Here is a 25888-nt window from a genome sequence, read left to right as displayed (position 1 = left end):
TCCAAACGCAGTCAGTTTAATAAAATATATTATTTATTTATTTATTTTACAATTGTTGCCCGGGATGGTCCGACTGGATACATGTCCATTTTCAGCGGAGGCCCAGGGAGAAAAGCTCCACAGAGGAAAAGGGTACACATTAAGTTGCATACAGATAAATACACATACACATGATTTGAACTTCACATTGTTTTAGATACATTTGGCTGCAACGTGATTTGATTACAGTTCAAAATACAGTATTGTTATTGTCTAGCTACTATTTCCTGGCCTTTGTAGAGTCAAGCCAGGCAATGGGGAGCTTGATTACTGTAGACCCAGTGGAGGTAGAATTTAGTGGGTGTGAGTTTACCATTATTTAGACTAAGAAAAAACAAGAAACCACCTAGTAGTACAAGTGGAGTAAGATACTTGTTGAGTGTCAGAGAGAACTAGTCTGGATTACTACATGGGCATAGCCAATGTGTTTTAAAAAATTGTTTAAGATTATTTTTGAACTGACAAGGGGATGTAGTAAGTCTTAAGTTATTGGGGAGGGAATTCCAGACTTTTCCTATAGAGTTGGCAAAAAGAGCTTTGCCACCCGAATTGTTGGATTTGATGGTTTGGACCAGGAATCTATTTGAGGAGCGAAGACAGCTAAGATTGGAGTATGGAATCAGAAGATTATTCAGGGAGGGGGTTTTATCCGGTTGCTTAATGATTTTAAACGCTTCAGTGAGTTGGTTTAGTTTGAGAAGATTGGGTAGTTCTAGCCAATCAAGTTTCCTTCGGTTAAGGCAGTGATGAGTTCTATAAGGAGTTCCTGCTACAAATCTGGCAGTGTGATTATAGGCAGCAGAGACTTTGTTAATCTCACTTTTGTTGAGGAATGAAAGCACAGGAGGAGGCATACAATAAAGTGGAGAGTAAATGCGTACGAGAGATAGTTAGTTTGGCAGTAGGGGTTAGAAAGTTTTTAATTCTATACAAGGATCCAAGTTTCTTATTTACAGTCTTTATGGTTTGACTAATATGCATATCAAATCTAAGCCTACTATCAATAGTGACCCCTAATAGTTTAGTGTTGGTACCAGGCTCAATAATGGTACCATTAATAGATTGAACGAAAAGGGACTATTGTTAGATTGTGGTGAAAGTTGAACTGGTGGAGTAACTGAGGTGGGAAAAATACTAGTAACTTGGTTTTTTTTTGGATTTAGAATGAGTTTCCGCTCCGAGAGCCACTTTTCTACTGTAGCAAAGCAGTTTTGGTTATTACTTGTAGGTCGGGGAGAGAGACGTCAGAGCAGATCAGAGTGGAGTCATCTGCATATTGGATGCAGGTGGCCTTAGGGATGACTGAGTGAAGATCATTTATGAATACGGAAAAGAGAAGAGGACCAAGTATGGAGCCCTGGGGAACTCCGATGGTATTCGGTAGCAGTTGAGAGAGCTTATTTTGCCATCGAACTGCCTGTTGTCTTCCAGAGAGATAAGCTTTGAACCAGCTAAGGGCTGGATAATCAAGGTGTAAGGTTTCAAGAGTGTGGAGCAGTAGTTGGTGATTGACCATGTCAAAGGCTTTTGACAAGTCAAGAAAGAGGGCTGAAGATATTTTTTTGTTATTACGGTTTTTATTGACTGAGTCAGTAAAAGAAAGGAGGGCGGTGGTCGTACTATGGTGGGGTCTGAAACCGTGCTGAGATTTAGACAGTAGATTGTTTAGGGTAATATTATAGTTCAAGTAGAGTGGAAGGACCCATTTAAAAGCAATTAGACAAAATAGAGACATTCGGGTTATTAAACCGGACAAGGGAGGGTGGCATGGTGTTAATGAATCAAATGGTTTACATCAACACAATGAGTGATATGTTACATGATACTGACACTTACACTACAGTATCTGTAAATGAGATAAACATAGCACATGGGAAGATCCAGTTACTCCTTGAAGAGTTGTTTCAGGGGGTTATTAATGAAATGCTGTTTAATTTTTTGATTATTAATCATTCATCAATACCCAGTGCTTTTGGAATACCTAAAGTTCATAAGAACTTAGAAAATCCCCCTCTTAGAATGATAGGTGGAATTATTTTAGGCTGCTACTAACACTGGCTATTGTTGTAGATAGGATGTTAAAGGACCTACTGAGACTGGTAGAATGCATACTGATAGACTCATGAGATTGTTTCGGTAAAATTAAGCAGGAATATTTTTCAGAGGAAGTTATTTTTTCCACAATTGATGTAGTTGACCTCTTCACTTCTATACCTCACCGAATAGGCTTGGAATTGTTTTATGAAGCTATAAGAAAGCTAGGAAATTTGCCTAACAATATGTTAAATTTCATAATGGAACTAATGGAATGTATATTGAGAAACATTTTTTTTTTAAGTTGAACATTTTAAACAGGTAAAAGGCGCAACAATGGGAGCTAGTTCTGCTCCCATATACACTAGTTTGTGTATGTTAGCATGGGAAACCAAGTTTGTAATTAAATCTAAGTATAGTGTACAGTCTATTTGAGATATGTGGATGATATATTTATTTTGTGGAAAAATAAGGATAGTGAGATCGAGGCTTTTGTAGAATATATTAACACAATTTGTCCATATTTTAAATTTACTCACAATAGTTCCCTTAATGAGATTGATTATTTAGATGTGATGTTTAAAAGTTATCAGTAGCGAAGTTTTGGGACCAGATTATGTAGGAAACCTACCTTTTCTAATGCTCATTTAGACTTCAGAGTTGTCATCCTTACTATATGAAAAGAAATTTAGTTAACGGCCAGATTATTAGAGCAGCAAGAATGTGCTCGGACTTGGAATATTTCAGACTGGAAATAGGTTTGCTTTACAGAATGTTTTCAGATAAGAGGGTGTACCCCCCATACACACACACTTGTTAACTGAAAGTAGTGTTCAAGTGTTAGAAGGGTGGGGAATTAAATATACACCATTATTAGGCATAGGGGTATCGGGTTTTCATCAAAGTAATAATGACATTGACTCAACCCTTGTTAATTCCATGGTCATTTATTATGGTGATTTTAATAGGGAGGTTAGGAACATCATGTCTAAGAATTGGGTAATGTTTAAAAGTAACACTGATCTATGGAATATTTTGGGGGAAGGACCTAATTTCTTATATAGGACAGAACCAAATTTAAAAAATTTTTTAGAACACCTTTTATCAGAATCAACACTCAAAAGGAAAGGCACCTACAAATGTGGGGCATGCAAGTATTGTAGTTACATGGTGGAGGGAGAAAAGATTGTTATAGGTCAAGCGCCACAGAGTATTAAATTGGATACAGGGAACTGTGGTAGCACAGAGTTAGTGTACTTGGCTGTCTGCTCAAATTGTACATGCTGTTATGTAGGGAAAACAAAGAGACACCTCCATAAAAGGGTATATGAGCATAGCTATGCCATTCAGCATCACAGTTTGAATAATGTCCTTTTTAAACACGTTATTAAATGTTCACCTTTTAGAAATTTCAACTTTTGTGTCCTTGAAGAGGTAAAGAAAAGTTTGAGGGGGGGGGGGTGGGTTTGGGAGAATGATTTAGCATTAAGTGACTTAATTTGGCAATTTAGACTTAATGCGACTTCCTTGCCAGGTTTAAATGAATCAGAAAACCTTATGCCTGCTTTAAAGAAAAAGGCACAAGATATATGAAGTTACTTTGTGTTTATTAACAGTTTAATATAATTAACTTTTTATGACAAGTGCGTATATATATATATATATATATATATATATATATATATATGTGTGTGTGTATATGTTTATTAAATTAATTTACTATTTTTTCATTTCACAAATTTTATATGCAAGTAGTTTGCTTTTTATTTGTTTTTTTATATTACTTTATTGCCTTTTTATATTTTGAATACTGTGATTTGTTTTCTTTACCTTTTGTTTTACTTGTATTATGCTTTTAACTGCATATTAAAACTTCAAAAGAGACCACAGCTCTCTCTCTTGAGAGTCAGGCAGAATTTTTTTTTTCTCATCTGCTTACTGTCGTGTTCTTAAATACCACTGCCTTTCTAGTTGCCTGCCTCTTATGTTATTTTGACCATATATCTAATTTCCTCTCTGTTTTCACTGGCTTGTGTGAGTAAACACACATTTATAATTTTGTGAAATCACTCCCCTTCAACTATTTAAATTTATTGGCCATCTTACTGTATTCCATAGTACCAGAATACAAAAGTGACCACCCCCTTTCAATCTATCTTGCTGTTTTAAAAATAACTTTTTAGACAGGTAAAACTTAAGTTACCTACTTTCACATCTAACTTATCTAGTAGTGCACACTGCACTGTTTAGGATAAACCATTTTTTTTCATCTTACCTTTAAACATCCCTGTGGCTAGCACTTGCTGTAATACCTGCTGGAAAGTGCTAGGAAGCCTTAAACTGATATAAGCACTCAGCTCTCCTTGTTGATAAGGAAAAATTAATTGTAGGCACTAAACAGCTTATAGTTGCAAAGTACCTTGCTAAAGCAAGGGAAAACAGCTCCTGTGCTTTACCAAAAAAGCACCAAACCAGACATGTCCAAGGGTCAGCTTCCGGTGATTTCTCCTGTCCACCTGGTGAATCTGGGAATACTGGGGCAATGCAGCAATTGCCTCATGTACGCAGACAACCCTCTCCTCCTACCACCCAACAATACAACCTGTGAGAGCTGCACTTACATAGCCAAACTGGAAGCAAATCCATTGCCACCCAAGATTGTGCTAGACAGTCAAGAGGAGAAGGTTAACACCCGCACTACACCTCAAGCAACACATAGCCCTTCTAAGCCCACACCACCAACACCCACACATAGCGACATTAAATCCACATACGTGGAGGCCCTTAACTGTAACCTGCCCAAGCAGCAAGGACCTCCGAAGCTGAAATGCAAACAAACACCAATCACAACCAAAGTGTCACATAGCTCACAACACCAGTGTGCCACCCAGCAACAGCCCCTTAGGCAAGACAACGTACCTAACACTTTAGTCGTAGGTGACTACAGTCAGGCACACTGATGTCCCACTTACCAGGCTGAACAAGGAGAAAATTATAGCCAGCTGCCTGTCGGATGCCAGGATCTGCCACATAACGCATGCAGTCAAGTCACTCCACAACAAGTACAAATATGACTCTGTCATTGTCCATGTTGGAGTGAATGATTTGAGATGTACCTCCCTGGACTACATGAAAAGGGACATGGAAGAGCTCTCTGATCATGTGGCCCAGGCAGGTATGACCCTAACCCTGAGTAGCATCATGCCTTCACCCAAAATGATACCACAATATAAGGGCAAAATGATTGACTTCAACAATTGGCTAAGCTTCTGGTATCATTCAAAGGAGATCCAGTATCTGTCTGCCTGGGATGACATGATTGACAGACCACGATGCTTTGCTAGAGATGGTCTGCACCTGTCGCCCCTGGGATTCAGGTTACTGGCTAAGGCTCTTGCCACCCCTATAGTGCCTTTTTTAGGCAAAGTTCAAAGGACAGCACCACCACCGTAACAGGTACAAGCATGCAAATTCTGAAAGTAATGCTACTCGAGGCTAGAAGTCTAAACCTCAAAATGCACTCTCTCGATGCACTCCTTAAAATGGAGAACATTGCTATCTGTGCAGTAACTGAGACCTAGTTCAAGGCTGCAGAGAGCACCCCTGCAATACCAGGCTACAACTCTTACCACACTTTTCGGCCACCAAACGAGGACTGAAACACTTAAGGTGGAGGAGTGTCCATATTCACCAAAGATGTTCATACCACTAGGCTAGTTGCCCAACACAATGCGTCTGAAATTCTCCAGGTGCAACTAATACTAGGTAAGACTGCAATCCAAATTGTAACTTGCTACAGATCCCTCACCATGCCCCAAGATTCTCAATACACCTTTCTAAACATACTGGAAAATATTAAGATACAACCCAGCACCCTAATACTGGGTGATTTCAACTACCCTGCCATTAACTGGAAAAACTACTTGTGTACCAACACCTTTGCCCAACGGTTCTTGGAATTCATAAATTCCAATGCCCTGGATCAACTAATCCATAGTCCTACCGGGGGCTTCAGTATCCTAGACCTGGTCATTACCAACATGGGAAATCGATGCTCCACCCCTATGGTCACCCCCTCGTTTGGCAGGTCTAAGCTAATCATCCTTAACATCCACATCCCACCCCCCAGTAAGGAAACCTCCATAAAAAACTTCTCCAAAGCCAACTTCATGCTACTCAAGTCAGAAGTTACAAACTTCATGACACCCATGCAGATGGGAACTGAAAGTTTGACTGCTGTGTCCTACACTAAGGCACTGTATGTGCACATCCACTCATGCATGAATCGTGCCATCTCAAATAGAACCAAGATGCTGTCCTCCAAAAAAAGGAAGCCAATCTGGTGGTCCCCTGCCATAAACAAACTTTACAACAAAAGGAAGAAACTGTTGCAGAAAAGAGGAAAATCCCAGGATGCAAAAAAACTCCCTTACCAGCCTCAGTAAGATGCTGAGATCCCTCATAAAATCCTCCAGTGCTAACTACGAAAATAAAATTGCCAAAGATTCCAAAGGCAACCACAAGGCAATAAATGGCAATGCTCAGATCTGCTCTGAGCTACAACAGAATGGCATTAAATATACTGATCCCAAGGATATTGCCAATATCCTGGCAGATCAATTCAATGCCAACTTCAACCCCCTAAACGGCCCATCTCAATACTGGAAGATTGCCAAATTCCAGTAGTAATGGCCACACAGGTAAAAAACACACTCTGCAAAGCTAAGAATACAGCATCCGTGGGACCAGATGACATCCCAGGCTGTGTACTACATGAACTACAAAATGAACTGGCACCTCAACGAAGTGTCATGTTTAATCATGGACTTACCTCAGGCTTCATGCCCACTGAGTGGCGCACAACTACATTTATCCCACTCCACAAGGGGTGATTCACCTTAGATCCCAGGAACTGCTATCCTGATCTGCAAGGCCATGGAACGTATTATCATGGAACTTGTAAACAAAGGCATTGGCAACCTTCAAACACTGGACCCCACCCAGTTTGGGTTCATGAAGGGCCGAACTTGTCTCCTGAACCTGATTGACTTCTTCGAATCAGTCTCCAGAGCTGTGGATGAGGGTAAGACAGTCCACACAGCCTATCTGGACCTCGCCAAGGCCTTTGACACCATCCCCCACCCTGGAATCATAGAGAGACTTACTAAGCTGGGCATTAATCCCTACGTCACTCGATGGATTGCTAACTGGCTTACTGACAGAACCCACACTGTAAAAGTAGCCAACTCCAAATCCAGCTCCAGACAAGTGACAGGTGGAGTACCTCAGGGTTCAGTCCTGGAACCACTCTCATTTGGCATCTACTTCTCTGAAGTACAGGCCAACACTAAGGGACTCTGGCTAGCAAAGTTCGTAGATGACTGCAAACTGGGAGCCATTATTGAATCCCCAAATGATGTGGATACTCTACAAAAGGGCCTTACAGAAACAGATGCTTGGTGCAAGAGCCATGTGCTCAAGCTCAATGCCAAGAAATGTATAGTTATCACCTCTGGGAAAAAAACATGTACCCGTGGATTACCACATAGGTGGCAGTACACTAAACACCAAAAGTGTAATAAGAGACTTAAGGATACAGGTGGACAGTGGTCTCACCTTCGATAACCACATCACCACAACAGGCAGGAAATCCTTCTGTGTGGCACACCTCAGCACTAAGGGCTTTTCATCCAGAAAAAAGGAGGTCATTGTCCCACTGTACTCATTAGACCCATTATAGAATACAAAGCCCCATTTGGTATGTACCTCTCAAGACATCTGCAACAACTGGAAAGGCCGCAGAAATACCTCACTAAAAGAATCACAGACCTAAAGCAGATGCCCTACACTGACCATCTTAAAAAACTCCAGCTATACTCTGTCGCATATCATCTACTCAAAGGCGATCTCTGCTTAACATACAAGGCCATGTCAAACCTAGAGCTGTTGAACATGCTACACTTAAAGAAATCCCAATCCCTCAGAGCCACACGCTCCAGGGATCTAAACCTTGTCATCACATTAAACAAAACATGCTGAAGGGATAGGTTCCTGACCCAGAGACTCTCCAGACTCTGGAATAGACTGCCCATACATGTCAAGCAGAACGCCTCTTTGGCCCTCTTCAAAAGGAACCGTGACGATTGGATGGGAGAAAGGAAATTCACCCCGGGAATCACGTCAGTCACCCTGCTAGACAGAGTTCCAGGGAAGTAAATAATGTGGGAAGAAATAGCCAGGGAATTGCTTTGGCTAGGCTTGTATAGGCCCTAGGGCCGACAGCCTAGTGCCATCCCATGATTTTTTTATTGTTATGTTAAATTGATTAGGTTATGTATATTTTTTACATATATTTTTAAGGTTATTTTGAGTGAACTGGTTAAAGTTAGTAGTGGGCGAAGTAAATGTTCGTGGCCATGTGACTAGTTAATTTTGTATAAAAAGCAGCAGTTGTAGAAGTACTTTTAGGTTCATAGGTTTAGATACTAGGATGTCTGCCCTAGGGCATTTATAAGCCTAGCCAGAGTGTATTTGGCTTCCGCCTCCCTATTAGATTAGCCTACTGTGCCTCTTGAAAGTAGGTCACAGAAGATGCCCTTTTAAGATTAGTTTACTGTGCCTCTGTCTAGCAGGGACACAGGAGAGATCCCAGGGGTGAATTTGCGATTTACCATCCACGCATCCAAATTTCGCTTGAAGAGGGTCAGCGAGGGGCTATGTCTAACATGAATTGGGATTCTATTCTAGAGTGAGGGGAGCCTCTGGAAAATGAATCTGTCCCTCCAGCATGTCCTATTTATTTTTGTGCTGAGGTTTAGGTCCCTGGAGCGTGTAGCTCTAAGGGACTTGGATTTTTTGAGGTGGAGCATGTCCATTAATTTTGGGTTTGACATGGCTTTGTACGTCAGGCGTAGATCGCCTCTGAGTAGGCGGTAAGCAACTGAGTAGAGCTGGAGTTTCTTTAGTCAAGCTGCATAGGACATCTGTTTGTAGCCCATGATCCTCTTGGTGAGGTACTTTTGGGGTCTCTCCAGTTGCTGCAGGTGTCTGGTAAGGTACATCCCAAAAGAGGCATTGTATTCAATTATGGGCCTGATGAGTGACGAGTAGAGGGGCACAATGACCTCTCTTGATCTAGATGCGAACCCTTTCGTGATAAGGTGGGCTGTATAGAAGGTCTTTCTAACCACTTTGACAACGTGATTATCAAAGGAGAGATTACTATCTCTGCGTTGGTCCCCAAATCTCTAATTACTACTTCCGTACTTAATGGATTACCACCTATGTGGTAATTTGTGGGCACCTTGTTTTTCCCAAAGGGGATGACTATGCACTTTTTAGCATTTAGCTTGAGGCTGTGGCACTGGCACCAAGCATCCGTCTCTGTGAGACCCTTTTGGAGGATGCTTGTGTCAGCTGGAGATTTGATTATGGCCCCCAGTTTGCAGTCATCTGCGAACTTTGTCAGCCATAATCCCCCCGTGTTAGCCTGAACCTCAGAGAAGTATATACCGAACAAGAGAGGTCCCAGAACTGAGCCCTGTGGGACGTCACTTGTAACTTTTGTTCTAAAGAAGTCCCTATTTTTAGGGGAACGAAACCGCTTAATCTTCATTAGACAGTTATATACTTTTTTGGCCATGTGGTAATTTGGACTGTATCACTCTGTGAAGTGTTTGGTGTGCAGTTTTGATTTGTCTTCACAGTTCAGCTCTGTTGGTGTTAAACTTTGCAGATATTTCAACATTTTTATGAAAAATGTTATAAAACAGATTTCTGGGGAAGCCAAAATAAGGCACACATGGAAATATGTATGGAAGACTTGATTACGCCAATGAGGGCATTAAGGTTTTATATTTAATAGTGAAGACATGAAGAGATTAGATAAAAAGTGATGTGTAATTAGTCAACAGAGAAGTCTCCAAGAACAGACAGTCTTCTTTCGGCTGCTCCCGTTAGGGGTCGCCACAGCACATTAACTGTTTCCATTTCTTCCTGTCTTCTGCATCTTGCTCTGTCACACCAACCACTTGCATGTCCTCTCTCACCACATCCATAAACCTTATCTTAGGCCCCCCTCTTTTCCTGTTACCTGGCAGCTTCATCCTTAGCATCTTTTTTGCAATATACTCTGCATCCCTCCTCAGCACATGTCCAAACCAGCGTAGTCTTGCCTCTCTGGCTTTGTCTCCAAACCTTCCAACCGGGGCTGACCCTCTAATATACTTATTCTTAATCCTGTCCATCCTCATCACACTCAGTGCAAACAGACGGTATTCATGTGGAAATTTGGAAGTTAGGTGGGAAAAAAATTAATAAATATCTGGAAGGTTTTCTTTTACAGTGTTTTGAAGAAGGGGGGAGTACTAGCATCTTGGAAGAAGGCTGTGGTTGGCTGTATTACCCTATGAAGTTAAAGACCTTTCAGGTTCAGCTTCATAGAGAGCTGTTTCAGTTTTAAACCAAATAATACATTTTGTGTATTCTAACTAAAAAAATGGCAACATAGAGATCGCTATGGTTTTGTAAATGGGAATGAAATGTTTGACAACATTAATACAACAGTATTGATCCAGAGGAAAGCAGAGTATAAAATAGCACTGCTGCTGTTGGTGGGACTTGATGTAAAGAACGCATTTGTTGGAGTCGAGTAGGATTTTGAGTAGAACAAATTTTAGCATTTGCGTTCCTTAATAGGGTCAAGGGAAGAGTTAAGGTAAGGGAGGGTTTCACTCTTACAAGCTGTTTCAACAGTGAAACCAGACAGAAATGTCCTCTTTCCTGTGCTGTGTGCTAATTGCTTTATGTTTAGAACCTTTAACAAGTAAGTAAAATAAACTCAAGGATACAACTTGTATTGTGCTCAGGGAAAGTCAGCTTTATTTGCAGATAGTGTTTTGTACTTGATAAATCTAGAAATTGAAATTTTAGTGTTCTGAAGCATTTTGACAGCTTCAGTCTTTTACGAAATGTAAAATAAATAAAGATAAAACAAAAGCTGTAGAGTAAACTATGTACCCATACCTGAACTGTTTCAGGACTATTCATACTTACACAGTACAATTAAGTATTTAGGTGTATAGATTAAAAAGGGTTCCATTTTGGAAACTAAGGGTATGTGAAAAGAGACTAAACAAAAGATAATATATAACTCAAGAAAATGTATATAGATCACTAGTGAGTTAACAAGCAGTGAAAATATTTTAATTTATTTAGTCTTGCATGCACATCAGATATTTTTATCAACCAGATGAGAAGTTGTGAATGATAGAGTTGGAGGAATTTATTTGGGAGGGGAAGATGGCAAGAGTTAATTAACTAGAACAAGGTACTCTCTGGTTACCGCATTTGAAAGAGAATTTTGGAACTATCATGCAGTTAAGGCTCATAAACAAAACACAAGCAAGCAGAGGTTTATAAATCAAGGAGCAATGGTAAGAAATCTGCAAGGAAGCCAGGTATTCAAGAAACTCCAAAACGTTTTGGATTTTTGCATGGAAGTGTTTTTACACCCTAAAGAGTCTTTAGAGGATTTTTCCTTAGTTATGTAGAAAATGCCGGAGGTGTTATGGGAAAAAGAGAGGTAATTTGGAACTTTTTTTTTTTTTGGTGAGAATAGAATGAGTTGACAAATTTTAAAATTTCCCTTTCAAGTACTTTGACTGAAATGTTGGTATTAGCTAATTATTCTTTTCAGTTGGGTATAAGGTCTGAATTGCTTAGTCCACAGTAAGTCCATACTATGTTTAATACTGTTGGGTACCCAAAAAAGCAATTACTAGAAAATGGAAATGAAAATTAAAACCAACTGTAATTGAAGTGCTGAGTATTGTAAAGGAGAAAAAACTGGAGATGGGATCTTTAGAAAAGGGATTACATATAAATAAATGGAATTTGTGGGAACAATAATTGCAGAAGAGGAGGTTTAAGGAAGTCAGGAATTGAACAATTTATGTAAATAGAGTGAATGAGAATTGTTAAGAAAAAAAGCACTTTTTTGTATATTTTTGAAAATTAATTTTAATATGGTTTGTTTTTATTAATGTAGGCATGCCTTTGTTTTAAGTGATAATTTAGTAAAGGTATTAAAAATGCATGTGTGGGCATATATGAAAATGAAAAATGTTAATATGGTTTGTTTTTGGTAATGTATGTGTGCCTTTGTCTTAAGTAATAATTTAATAAAGGTATTAAAAATTGCATGTAGGGCCACATGCAAGGGCTTTGGCTGCTGCTGTATCTTTCTAAGAGGGATGAATACACAGGCAATCCTGGTGAGAGCCACTTGGACCCCTGTACACAAATTTTCCAGATGGTGGCAGTTAGCTGCATCTCCAGAAGCAGAGCTTGATTCACTTTGCTTTTCTGCAGAACTTCCTGAAGCCAGGTACAGGAAACTACCACTGAACAGTCAGTAGCTCCTGGAATCTACCCATGGGTTTTTGTCTACTGTTAACAGTAATCCAGACAGTGAACATAGTGCAGTTACATAAAGGACTTAACCACAGCAGTAGCTGTTCAAGCAGGCTAACTGCTGCAGTAATAACAATCACTTGCCTTCCCAAATTTCTGGTTTGGACACCCTAGGATTAGAGTGGAGAAAAGTCACCTTCTCTTCATGACCTCGATGTGTGCTTCAGTTTTATAACACCACTGCTCTTCTCATGGCTCTCTTCATGGGGTGGGGGGGCAACATGATTCTCAGAATCATTCGCCTTTCTGTATAGGATCCCAGAAACTGGGTTATATTAGGACTTCCTCAGTGGCAGGAGTGGACAAAGGAGTCTACTAGGAAGCTCCTGTCTTCAACTTCTTTGGCTCAGAAGTACGGAAGGTGGTGCAAGCAGATGACATTTTTATGTTGGGGCTGTGCTGATGTCCAAGGAAAGCAGTTGTCTTCTTGACTTGGGGGGGGGGGGGGGGGGGATTGCAAAGATCTTGAAGTCAGGCTTGGCATTGATCCTTCTGCAACAGAAATCCTACAGGTTATGACTATTGCAGCAGTGATCATTACTGAATGTCTACAATTATGGTAAGTTCTATGCAAAGTTATGCTATTTTTGTGATCCATTCCCATCTTCAGCATACCAATCGTCCTTACCCCAGCCTTAGGCAATGAGGTCTAGTAGAGACAGTTTGTTGGTGGCGAATTCTATGTGCAAGTGTTTTTGTTGTGCTTCCCCTCTGAGCATCTTATTTGAAATCTGGAGAATGAGTGAGCACCGTGGTACCTGATGGGTAATTGAGGATGAGCTAAATTGTGGTAAAGTTCACATGTCAAGCTGAATCAGTCCAAGGTCAAAGTCTTTTTTGTTTGAAGAAAATAGACATGAGTCATGTATTTATGTTTTAATGCAAGTACATAACATTGTTTCATCTCCTGCACTCCAGAGAGAGAAGGACTGTCATTTGTCAAGGAAACCACACTAAAGTAGATTGCTGTCTCTTTTTTTTTTCTGTCAGGCTAATTATCCAGTGGAAAATGCTGTGATCAAAGGTTACTCCACAAAGCATAGCTACTTCCATTGTGCAATTTAGGAATGCTTGTGTCCTAGACATCTTTGCATAAAAAACTTGGTCCTGAATGCATGCTTTCAGCAAGCATTATTATCTGGACCGCTACTCCAGGAGTCGATCCTCTTTGACATTTTAGGATTTCAGGACTCATCTTTATGAGGTTTCCTTGTAGGGTGTTTTCCATTTCTTTCAGATTTTGCAGTTTTACTGACAGGAATTCTATCCATTCGTAGGCCCTCCAGCTAGAATCATTAATATTAGAGACAACAAATACATTCTTATGTTAGCTGCTATACAAGACTGATCCTGATGTTCATCGTGCATACAACTGCAGTAATCACATATGGGTTCTCTGCCGTCAGGTGGTGCCTCGGTCGGCCGAATTCCAAAGTCTAGGTCCGGCGTCGGTTGTTGTCGCTTTCTTTCCTGATGTCAGAGAGGCAGGGATGTATAAGACACAGCTGACGCCATTTTCTTCAGTCTTTTTTGTCGTGTGGTGCCCGAAGTAGAAGCAGTTCGCAAGTGCCGGTCGGCCAGCTCCTGAATTTACGAAAAATTGGAAACTGAAGTCTTCATTAAAGCTAAGTACCCCGTTGGGGAAACTTTTCTTGCCTCAGACCGATGTCAGAAAAAGTTAACAAATGTATTTCTTGTGGAAAGCAAATACCGCATAAGGATTTCCATTCCCTTTGCATACCTTGTTTAGGCCCAGACCACGACGTCTCGGGCTGTCGCATTTGCGCGACTTTCAATAAACGCACTATTAAGCGTCGGGCAGAGTTCGCCCAACACTTTTTTGGTACAGCTTTTGATTATAAAATGTCGTCGGAGACTCCGACTACCGTTTTGACCAAAAAATGCAAGGACAAGGACCGACACGCGAGGTCCTCGGTCCCCACCGACACCACGCCAAAACCGGCTACACGTGGTCCGGTTCTCAGCGAGACGCCTATACTGTCCCTGACTACCGACGACACGTCTTTGGCGGTGTCTTCTGTAACCGAGACCGCAGGTTCCTCGGCCCAGACCCAGACTACAACTACTGAAGCCACTGTGAGCGTTGAGCCTCCTAATGTGGACAGGTCCACTTCCACCCATGGTGTCTTTAGACCTTCATCTTCCTTTTCCTACTAAGTCCAAATCAGCCAGGCATCCCAAGAGGCCTGTTGCACAGGGCCCATCCCCAGGCCCCATGCCTAAAAAGCAGATGCTTAAAATGGCTGAAGATTTAATTACTCTTATCAGGGGTTCCCAACCATCTCCAGACAAGAGACCCAGAGTGGAGGAGGATTCTCCCTCTTCTGATCAGGGCTCCATTTTTTCAGAACATTCTGATGTAGAGGGAACACACTTACTCCCCATTTGAAGACTCGGACGCAGAGCAGTCCATTCCTTCAGTATCTCCTCCTGAGGATTCTTCTTTTGGTGAAACCTTGCATACCTTGAGGGAACACTTCCATTGGGAAGGCCAAGACTTTTCTGATTCCAAGAAAAGACTTAGGGAATTTCTTTTGTTACCTCAACACAGACCTCTGGCGATACCTCCTGTCTTGGACGTACTTGATGATGTTTACTCGGAGGCTTGCCTTAATCTGGATTCACTGCCTCCTGCCCCAGTCAAGCCTGATAGGTACTACAGGGTTCATAACTCTCACCATTTTCTTTACAAAAGCCATACTGCTGACCCTGAAACCATTTTTCAAGGCCCCAAGGGAATGAAGGCCTCTACTGCTAAGAATCCACTACCTTCAGAAAGAGAGTCAAGATCCTTAGAAAGGTGGGGAAAAAAGGTATATACCTCTGCCCACCCTAGCCATGAGGGCCTTAAATTGTCAGTTTCATATGCTTAAATATCAGCAGTTTCTGTTATCACAATTAAGAAATAAAATGTCTCAACCTGAACAATCAGATTTGAAGGAGTTGCAGGATATGATGCATAGTGCAGAGCAAGTGGGTAAACACACTTTACAATGTGGCTATGATGCCCTAGAGGCCTCAAGTAGAGCTTCTGTTACAGGATCAGTCATTCGTAGACATGCATGATTGGGGAACAAATCTTGCCTGATCATGTGAAAGCTAAACTATTAGATGCTCCTTTACAAAAGGATGTACTATTTGGTACTAAGCTGAGGAGATACTACGGAAAATGGAAGAAAAAGCCAAATCTATGCAAACAGTCAAAGCTTTTCTACAGGTTCAACCACCACATTTTAGCAGAAATTGGCCTTCTAAAAACTGGTCCTTTCCAGCCACGGACAAGCCCCAAAGAGGTAGATACAGGCGCACAAGGGGCAGAGGGCAATCACAAGGAACATACAGAGGCAGGCAATGGCAATCTCCGGCACCAAGAGGTGGTGAGGACAGTGCACAACAATACAGGAAACAAACCCAATGACTTCCTCCTTTCCATGACAAGCAAATATCAGCTGGCAGCACCCTTGGGAGGAAAACTGGCATTATTTACAAGAAATTGGCATATTGTCACAACAGACAAATGGATCCTGGACGTTGTAAACAGAGGCTACAGATTTCATTTTCACACTCTCCCAAAAATGAGAGGCATGCCAAACCTGCCACACAATCAAAGGGCAGAGGCACAACTACAAATTTCAAAGCTCATAGACATGAAAGCTATTCAAGAGGTACCTACTCACGAACAAGGTCAAGGTTTTTATTCCAGGCTATTTCTGGTACCAAGGAAAGGAACCGACTGGAGACCCATTTTGGATTTATCCATCCTGAACACATTCTTACTCGTACCAAAATTCAAGATGCTCACATTACAGCAGCTTCTTCCCATGCTGGGCAAGGAGTTTTGGCTGGTAACATTGGACCTCAAGGAGGCTTACCTGCATGTCCCAATCAGACAAAGCTGCAGAAGATACCTCAGATTTCTTGCAGGTTCAATACACTATCAATTCTCTACATTGCCCTTTGGCTTATCTACTGCATCCAGAGTATTCACGAAATGCCTGGCATCAGTAATTGCCTACTGCAGACTTCAAGGAATACAAATTTACCCTTATTTGGATGACTGCTTGATCCAAGCAGACAGCAAGCACATACTTCTGGAACATCTGGCTTATGCAACACGGTTACTGAATTCCCTGGGATACACAATCAACAAAGAGAAATCCAGGCTAACACCATCTCAGAAAATAACATTCCTGGGTGCCAACTTGGACACAAACACCCAGATGGCCTATCTTACGCCAGAAAAACAGGGGCAACTAACTCAGTACTTCAAAACATTAGCAAATTGTACCAGGCTTACTGCAAGGAAAATCCTGCAGGCTCTGGGCTTCATGGCATCTTGCATTCTTTTACTCCCATGTGCAAAGTTGCATATGAGGAAACTTCATTGGTACCTAAAAAACCTATGGTCTCAACACAGCCACAGTTTGGAAACAATAATACCAATAATTCCATGTTTGCAAAAGGAATTTCTATGGTGGGCCCAAGCATGTCAAACAAACACAGGTCTTCCATTCTGCAAGTCTCAAGCAAATCAAGTCATCACAACAGACGCCTCAGACTACGCCTGGGGGACGCACATGACAGACAGGTGCATTCAGGGCAAATGGTCCCAAAAGGAAAAGCACCTTCACATCAATCAAAAAGAAATGCTAGCAGTGATAAATGCAATTACAGCATTCAAGGACCTCCTGCATCCAGGACAATTATTGATAAGAACAGACAACACCACAGTAATGTGGTACATAAACAAACAAGGAGGAACACATTCATACCCCCTGTGCAGACTAGCCATGACACTTTGGAACTTGGCCCTGGAATGGCAAATCGAACTTCAAGCACAGTACTTGCCAGGCTTGGAAAACACGCTGGCAGACAATCTAAGCAGAAATATGACGGATCCACACGAATGGAAGTTGCATCCTCAAGTGTTTACAAAGATAATCCAAGCGTGGGGGAGGCCAGACATAGATTTCTTCGCCTCCCACAGGAGTCATCAATTGGAAAAGTTTTGTTCAAGGGCCTTTCATCCAAAAGCCTGAAGAGTGGACGCCCTTTCATTCAGTTGGACAGCATGGACAGTTTACGCTTTCCCACCTCTGCCTCTTGTGCCAAAGGTGCTCTTGAAAGCAAGAGCAGACAGACCGAAGATGATACTAATTGCAAAACACTCAATCTCGCTGCATGGAAAATTCCTTAACACCACAACAGACTCTACTCCCCAAAGAGGTGCAGGATGTCATTTTGGAGGCCAGAAGGCCATCTACTGGAAAGGCTTACTCCGCAAAATGGAAACGGTTTTGCTCTTGGAATGAGAAAAAAGGCCAGGACCCTAAAAAACTGAATTTGCCTCGGGTATTACAGTATCTAGCTGAGCTGCTGAACGCTGGACTTTCATTTTCCTCCATAAAAATCCATGCCTCAGCCATTTCTGCAGAATTCAACACGGATCCACCCTTATTCTCTCACCCACTCTTAAGACAGTTCCTCAGAGGGGCTAAGAATATAAGACCTCCAAGGAAGCAACCAATACCAGCCTGGGATCTTAATTACATTCTGGAAAAATTAACATTGCCTCCCTTTGAACCAGCTGCCTCAACAGATTTGCAATACTTGTCCTGGAAAACAGCTTTCCTTCTGGCCATTACCTCAGCTCGTAGAGTATCGGAACTACAAGCCCTCATGGCTGTGCAGCCCTTTCTCATCTTCCATCAGGATAGGGTTTCCTTGAACCAACCCATCATTTATGCCTAAAGTGGTATCCAGGGTAGCTTTAAATCAAGCCATACACTTACCTACCTTTTACCCCAATCCTCAAAACAAAGAGGAAAGGCTCCTACACTCCTTAGACATCTATAGACAGCTACGTTATTATTTGGACAGAACAAAGCCTTTCAGGAAATCAGAGCAACTCTTTGTGTCCTATGCTGTAGGAGCTCAAGGGAAGCCAGTTACCAAACAGACAATTTCAAAATGGATAGGCCACTGCATATGGTTTTGTTACTCCTATCATGGAAAATCTGTCCCTACAGGCATCAGATCCCACTCCACCAGGGCCACAGCTACCTCTACAGCCTTCCTCAGAGGAGTTCCTACCAAAGATATTTTGGAGGCAGCCACTTGGATTTCTGTGCATACCTTCACAAAACACTACCACCTGCCTTTATATTCCAAAACTAGAGCAGGCTTTGCCACTGCTGTGTTGCAGGGCATTCTGGCTCATCCCAGTTCCACCTAGTGTCTACCACCCTGTGCGTAGCTTTGGGATTCTACCCATATGTGATTACTGCAGCTGTATGCACGATGAACATAGTACAGTTTTGTACCTACCATAAATGTAGATGTTCGAGTGCTAATACAGCTGCAGTACAGGGTTCCCCCCCTCCTTCCCCTCTTGGTAAAGGCCTAGGGCCTAACCCCTCTGCATCCTTCTATGGTATATTTGCTTGCATCTACTGATTTTTGATTATATTGCATTTCATGTATATAAATATAATTTATGTATTGCCTTCCTTCTGGGGGCACCTGACATCTGGGGCAAGATAGACTGAAGAAAATGGCATTGGCTGTGTCTTGTATACCCTTGCCTCTCTGACGTCAGGAAAGAAAGCGACAACAACCGACGCCGGACCTAGACTTTGGAATTTGGCCGACCGAGTGACCGCCTGACGGCAGAGAACCCATATGTGATTACTGCAGCTGTATTAGCACTCGAACGTCTACATTTATGGTAGGTACAAAACTGTACTTTTGTTGGGTCACATTATGACCCAACAATGATACCTTTCCTCCGTTTTCTTTTGCATGGAAGATCCTGCCATCATCCAGTGGCTGCTGTTGGAGTTCTTTGTAAGTTGCCGATTTATGGTGCATGTCTGTTTTTCTGTCCGTCTCTCTTTGTATGCATACGTGTATGCATATATTTGGCCACCCATTGAAATACATGTAATCAAACTGAAGTTCTCAAAAAAGGGAAAAGCTGTGTATTGCATTGTTTTTTTTTTGGGGGGGGGGGCAGGCTTCTTTGTGTCCCCCACAACCCTACTAAGGTAAATGTGCTAACTCTTAACATCACCCAGTACTGGAAAAAGGTGAAAAATACATTACATTACATATTCTATTTTCTTGCCACTGTCACTAGTCTACAGATGTAGTCTTCGATGTGCATGTTTGATCGTTTTGATTCAACTAACATGAATTAGATATGAGTGTACTTTGATGGGAGTGTGTGGATCCATACATGTAAATACACATATATAGGGTCTGTTTCTTTAAATCGACCAAGAAATGGTCGAATGCAAAAACATTAAGAAAAAAAATGAACCAAAATTGGTTATAAAACATCTTTTTTTGTGGGGGCAAGCCCTCCTGCACTCCCCGCGCCTCCTGCTAATTATATATATACCAACTCTGAGATCGCACAGCAATGGGGAAAAGAAGAATCTTTTTTTTCCCCATTGCTTTGCAGTCACAAAGCATGTTCAATTGAATTGGTTGTATTTTACACAAACACACACACACACACACACACACACACACACACACACACACACACACACGTGTGTGTGTGTGTGTGCGTGTGAACTATATGAGTAGTGTTGTCATTTCTTCAGTTTTTTTTGTTGGTGTGCTGAAAAGCATACCTGATCAGTGGGTGAGGATGGAACTGACAGGTTCAGGAGCTGGGTCTATTTATGCCGTCTTAGTCCAGCAAGACATCTTGTTGTGCAGCTGTTAAAAGTGTATGTGACCCCTGGTATGAGAGTGTTCTTTAAAAGAAAAAAAACACTGCATGCATTGGAGTAGAAGACAAAAAGAAGCCATTTGTAAATTCAGTGGTGGTTTTTTTTTCATAAATTGCTGATGGGTAAGAACATTGTTATTTTTTAACCATATATTCACTGTTTGCCTGTGCTGTCTTTTATGCTAATATTCTAGACAACAGTGTGTTAAAATATTTTTCTTATTTTTTTGTCTGCTTTCCTAATTTGTTTTTCAGAGATGCAAGAGGAATGACACCTTTTATGTCTGCTGTCAGTGGAAGAGCATATCCTGCTGCTATTACTATATTGGAAACTGCACAGAAGCTGGCCAAAGGTAACACTGGTGCAATTTTGTCATCATGAAATGCATCCAAGAGACGTGGTCAATTTTCTGACGTAATGGGCAGTATCTGTAATTGTGAGGAAGGTCATTACATTTAAGTGAAGTACAGGCAGCATTGTTGTCTTATTTGGATCATACAGTAAAACTAAACTCGTAAATTGCAGTGGGTCAGTGAGACCTAGGAAACCAACTGCAAGCCAGCTGAGTTGCAATATACATATAAAAGACATACACACTTCTAGGCTGGTCAAACAGTAAGATGCACAGGAAACATTCCAGGTGCAGTTAACAATTGGCAAGACCCCTGTTCAAATCATAGCTAGCTACAGGCCTCCATCTCTGACTCAAGTTGCCCACTCCACCTATCTGGACTTCTTGGAATCTATCAAGATTCAACCCTTTACCCTGATCCTTGGTGACTTTAACTGTCCAACCATAGATTGGACGAAATATTCATGCCAAAACATAAGTGCTCAAAGATTCCTTGACTTCGTCAATACAAATGCCTTGGGACCAGTAGGTTGACACCCCCACAAAAGGTGAAAATGTCTTGGACTTGGTATTAATCAACATGAGTAATCACTGCACCATCCCTACAGTGTCATCATCCCTGGTAAGATCCGACCACAAAGCAGTCACTTTTGAAGTCACCCCCCCCCCCAACTAGGGTCAAACACAAAAACTTCTCCAAAGTGGATTACAACCTCCTGAGGGAAGGTATAAACAGCTTCACAATGCCTTCTCCATTCATAGGAACTGGCACATATGTCCAAACCTACACCAAAGTACTATGTGAGCATTTATACAGTTGCATGGAATCAGGAATACCAGACAGGACAAAATCATCTTCCTCAAGGAAGAGTAAACTTGTCTGGTGGACATCTACAACAAATAAACTCCATAATACAAGGTAAAAATTGCTGTCCAGGACCAAGAAGGAGCAGATGCCTAATTGGAAACAATCTCTCCTTAGTCTGAATGAGCAAATAACAGCACTAGTTAAATCCTCCAAAGCAAACCTAGAGTCCAAACTGGCCACATCTACTAAAGACAGCATAAGGCCTTCTTCACATATGTCCGCATTCTCAAGTGAAGCACCCAGATCTGCTCAGAACTGGTAGGCAAGGACACCACCTACACAAACACTGTAGATATAGCCAACCTGCTGGCGGACAGGTTCAGTGAAAACTTCACTCGTTTGTCCCCCCATCAGTAAAACAGGACATCCCCAGTACCTGTCCCCCTCTCTAGGGAGAAACATCACTGTCCTCTCAAAGGCAAAAAAATACAGCCTCCATGGGACCCGATAACATCCCAGGCACATCCTACATGAACTCAGGCAGGAACTTGCAGCACCATTAGGCACCCTGTTCAACCAAAGCCTGAGTACAGGCTTCATCCCAGCCAAGTGGAGGACAGCTACTGTCATCCCTTTGCACAAAGGTCCACAGATCCAGGAAATTATAGGCCCATCAACCTAACTAGCCTGTTCTGCAAGGCCATGGAGTGGATTATCATGGACTCCTTTAACAAGGACATTGGCAACCTCCAGACACTAGATCTCACACAGTTTGGTTTTGTCATGCCTGTTAAATCTGATTGACTTTTTGAGACACTCACCAAGGCCATAGACAAGAGGAATATGGTGCACACTGCCTAACTTGACCTGTCCAAAGCCTTTGATACTATTCCCCAGTCAGGTATAATAGATAAACTCTCTCAGGTAGGCGTCAATCCATATGTTACCAGATGGTTAGCAAACTGGCCCACTGATAGAACCCACGTAGTCATAATAGGGGAAGCCACCTCAAGTAGTAGACCCATAACAAGCGTAGTACCCCAGGGATCGGTCCTGGGGTCTCTTCTGTTTGAGATGTACTTTTCTGAGGTGCAGGCCAAATCTAGAGAGCAGTGGCTGACCAGGTTTGCAAATGACTGCAAGCTGGGAGCTGTCATCAGTTCCTCTAGTGATGTGGAAATCCTCCAAGAGGATGTCACCCAAAGAAATGACTGGTGCCAGAAACATGGCCTCAGACTAAATGCCAACAAATGCATCATCATCATCCCTTTTGGGGAGAGTGACATCCCCACAAATTATCACATAGATAATACGGTACTAAGCACGCAGTCAGTCATGAGGGACTTGGGCACCCAGGTTGATAGCAGTCTGACTTTTGACCACCATATTGCCTCCATTGTACTGAAAGCTTTCTACATGGCCCATCTCATTAGTAAGGGCATCTCTTCTAGAGACAAGGTGGTCATAACATCCTTGTATTCTTCCCTTATAAGACCCATTACTGAGTGCAGTGCCCCTTTCGGCATGTACCTCACAAAGCACATGCAGTAGCTGGAGAGACCACAGAGGTTTCTCACCTGGAGAATCCATAGCGTCAAACATCTACCCTGCACAGGTAGGCTAAAAGCCCTTTCCCTCTACTCAGTCTCCTACAGACTCCTCAGAGGTGACCTCTCTCTGGCATACAAAGCAATTTCAGACGCCGCCCTGATGGGACTGCTGCATATCCACAAGTCAAGGTCCACTTGAGTAACCCGCACGTGCGACCTCAGCCTGGTCTGTGATATCAGTCGGAGTTGACAGGACAGATTTGTGGCCCAGAGTCTCCTCCTTTTGTGGAATAGACTTCCTCTCCATGTAAAGCAGAGTACCTCGTTAAACCTTTTTAAGCACAACCTGGACAACTGGATGGGGAACAGAAAATACACCCCTGGGATTCCACCTGTGTCCCTGCTGGACAGTGGCATAGGGTGTTGACTTGTTGGAACATGGGCTAAATTATTGGCTAGGCTTGTAAGGGCCTCGGGGCCAATAGCCTAGTAACTTCCTATGAGTCTGAAGTGGATGGGCTAGATTATGTAGGTAATTGCATGACAGAAATATTTGGTAGCCTGTGAGGAGAACGTTTTCATAGTGTATGAACTGTTCTTTTTTCAAATTATGGGCATCAGACCTTAGTTATAATGTAAGACTGAACAGTTTGCACAGTGCAAAAGAGAAAAATCTTACTGGGGTGGAGGACTGAGCCAAAAGAGATCCTATTTCAGATAGAGCCTAGATTTATAAAGTTGAATAAGGAGAGAAACTGACACATGAAAGAGGTAGTGCTAAGTAAATAAACAAGTCAACATATAAAATGAAGAATTGTAAAGTAATAAAGTGGCTGTATTTCTAGACTACAGTGAGGAATGCAGTTTTGATAATGTACTTGAGTTTGTAAAACAGGTTTTGAAAAGTCATCTTTGACAGAGACTGCAGAATGGGTTGCATATCTTGCAGTCACACATTGTAAGTACTCACTGTCCTTGATGATGTTCGTGTTTCACTGTTGCAGTCATCACATTTGGGTTATCTGCCTACAGGTACCCCTCAGCCAGCCTGAATACCAGAGTCTTGGATTCCTGCGTCGGATGCTGTCTCTTCTTCCATAACATCAGGTCGTCAGGGGTATAAAACATACAGCCAGTGCCATTACATCAGTCTTTCTTGCCGTGAGGTGCCCAAAGCAGTAGCAGTTCGCAAGTGCTAGTCGGACGAATCCTGAAATCTTCGTTTTCGTGTTTTAGAACTGAAGTCTTCAAAAAAGCTAAGTACCCCGTTGGGGAAACTTTTTCTTGGTCTTAACCGATGTCAGTAAAAGTTAACAATTGCATTATCTGTGGAAAGCAAATACCTCAATAAGATTTTCATTCATACTGCATTCCTTGCTTAGGCCCAGACCATGACGTCCCTTGCTGTCGGTTTTGTGCCTTGTTCAACCCCTGTTTCAGCAAATTATTTTGGTACTCCTTATAACTATCCAGAAATGGCTTCAGTAAGCCATCTGACTACCGACATTCCGAAAAATCATGAGGGTAAAGGCAGAGACAGACCGCATAGGTCCAAAACTGCCAACGACGCTTCCGTTAAGCTAGTCGCCAGTCTTCCGCTACTCATTGAGGCACTTTCACAGCCCCTGATACCCTCTACCTCAGATTCACAGGCCTCTACTGAGACCCATTCGGAGTTTGGTATGCCGCGAGATGTTCAGCTATGGAACCTGTGGGTATCTCTACTTTGGATGGGTCCGGAGCCACTGTGCAGGCACTGGCTTCTGAGGGTGTATTCAGGCCTACAGACTTGCATTTTAAACGGACGCCATCTTCTTCATCCAGGCCCAAAACTCGACCCACGCCTAGAAAACCGATGTCCAAACTGCATGCTCAGGCCCATATGCCTAAAAAAACAAATGCTTAGAATGGCTGAAGATCTTATTACCTTAATTAGGGGAAGCCAGCATTCCCCCTCTGAGACCTAGAACTGATTTTCCTTCTGATTCTTCTGATCAGGAATCTGATATTTCTGTTTCTTCTGATTACCAGGATTTGCCTTTATCTACCTATGAGGATTCTGATGCAGAGGACTCCATTCCCTCTGCTTCCCCTCCAGAAGATTTTTCTTTTAGTGAAACCTTGCACACTCTTGGGGACCATTTCCAAAAAGAGAATTGGGGAATTCTTACTCCTCTCTCAACACAAGCCTTTAGTTATCCCTCCTTTTCTGGACATTGTAGATGACGCTTTCTTGGAATTCTCCAAACTTTACCTTCAGCTCCCAGAAAACCTGACCGGAATTACAGAATACCTGACTCTTACAAGTTCCTCTTCAAAAATCCTACTGTGGATCCAAAAAACATTTCCCAAGGGCCAAAGGGCATTAAGGCTACTGCTGCCAAAAACCCTACCCCTTCTGATAGAGATTCTAGAGCCTTGGACAGATGGGGTAAGAAGGTATATACTTCTGCTACTTTGGCAATTAAGGCTTTAAATTGCCAGTTTCATATGTTAAAGTACCAGCAACATATTATGAGACTACTTAAACAGAAAATGATGTTGATTCCTGACTGTGCTGAGCAGAAAGAATTATAGGATTTAATGCATTCTGCAGAACAAGTTGGTTAACATACTTTGCAATGTGGTTTTGACTCTAGAAGCATCTTGCAGGGCTGCTGTCACTGGGTCTGTACTTAGAAGGTATGATTGGCTTAAGGAGCAAAACTTGCCAGGTCATGTTAAAGCTAAATTACTGGATGCTCCCTTAAACCAAGACCGCCTTTTTGGCAACATAGCAGAAGTAGTCCTCAAAAAGATGGAGGAAAAAGCTAAATCTATGCAAACTGTTAAAGATTCCCTGCAAGTACAGCCTTCCAGATTTAGTAGG

At 42.1% G+C, this 25888-nt stretch overlaps 1 protein-coding gene across 1 annotated transcript in view; it reads left to right on the top strand.

The window, feature by feature from the left end:
* UBR5 (ubiquitin protein ligase E3 component n-recognin 5) overlaps window positions 1-25888 on the top strand; it is a 3965620-nt gene that overhangs the window by 2332301 nt on the left and 1607431 nt on the right. Inside the window, exon 28 of the mRNA XM_044065648.1 lies at window positions 20564-20661. Within this exon, the coding sequence (XP_043921583.1) occupies window positions 20564-20661 (98 nt within the window). The remainder of the gene's footprint in view (window positions 1-20563; window positions 20662-25888) is intronic.

Source organism: Protopterus annectens, chromosome 3.part0 (assembly GCF_019279795.1).
Source record: "Protopterus annectens isolate FY-2018-M chromosome 3.part0, PAN1.0, whole genome shotgun sequence".
NCBI classification, from domain to species: domain Eukaryota; kingdom Metazoa; phylum Chordata; order Ceratodontiformes; family Protopteridae; genus Protopterus; species Protopterus annectens.
The sequence above is the reverse complement of the archived record's forward strand: the minus strand, read 5'-3'. Positions and strand labels throughout refer to the sequence as shown.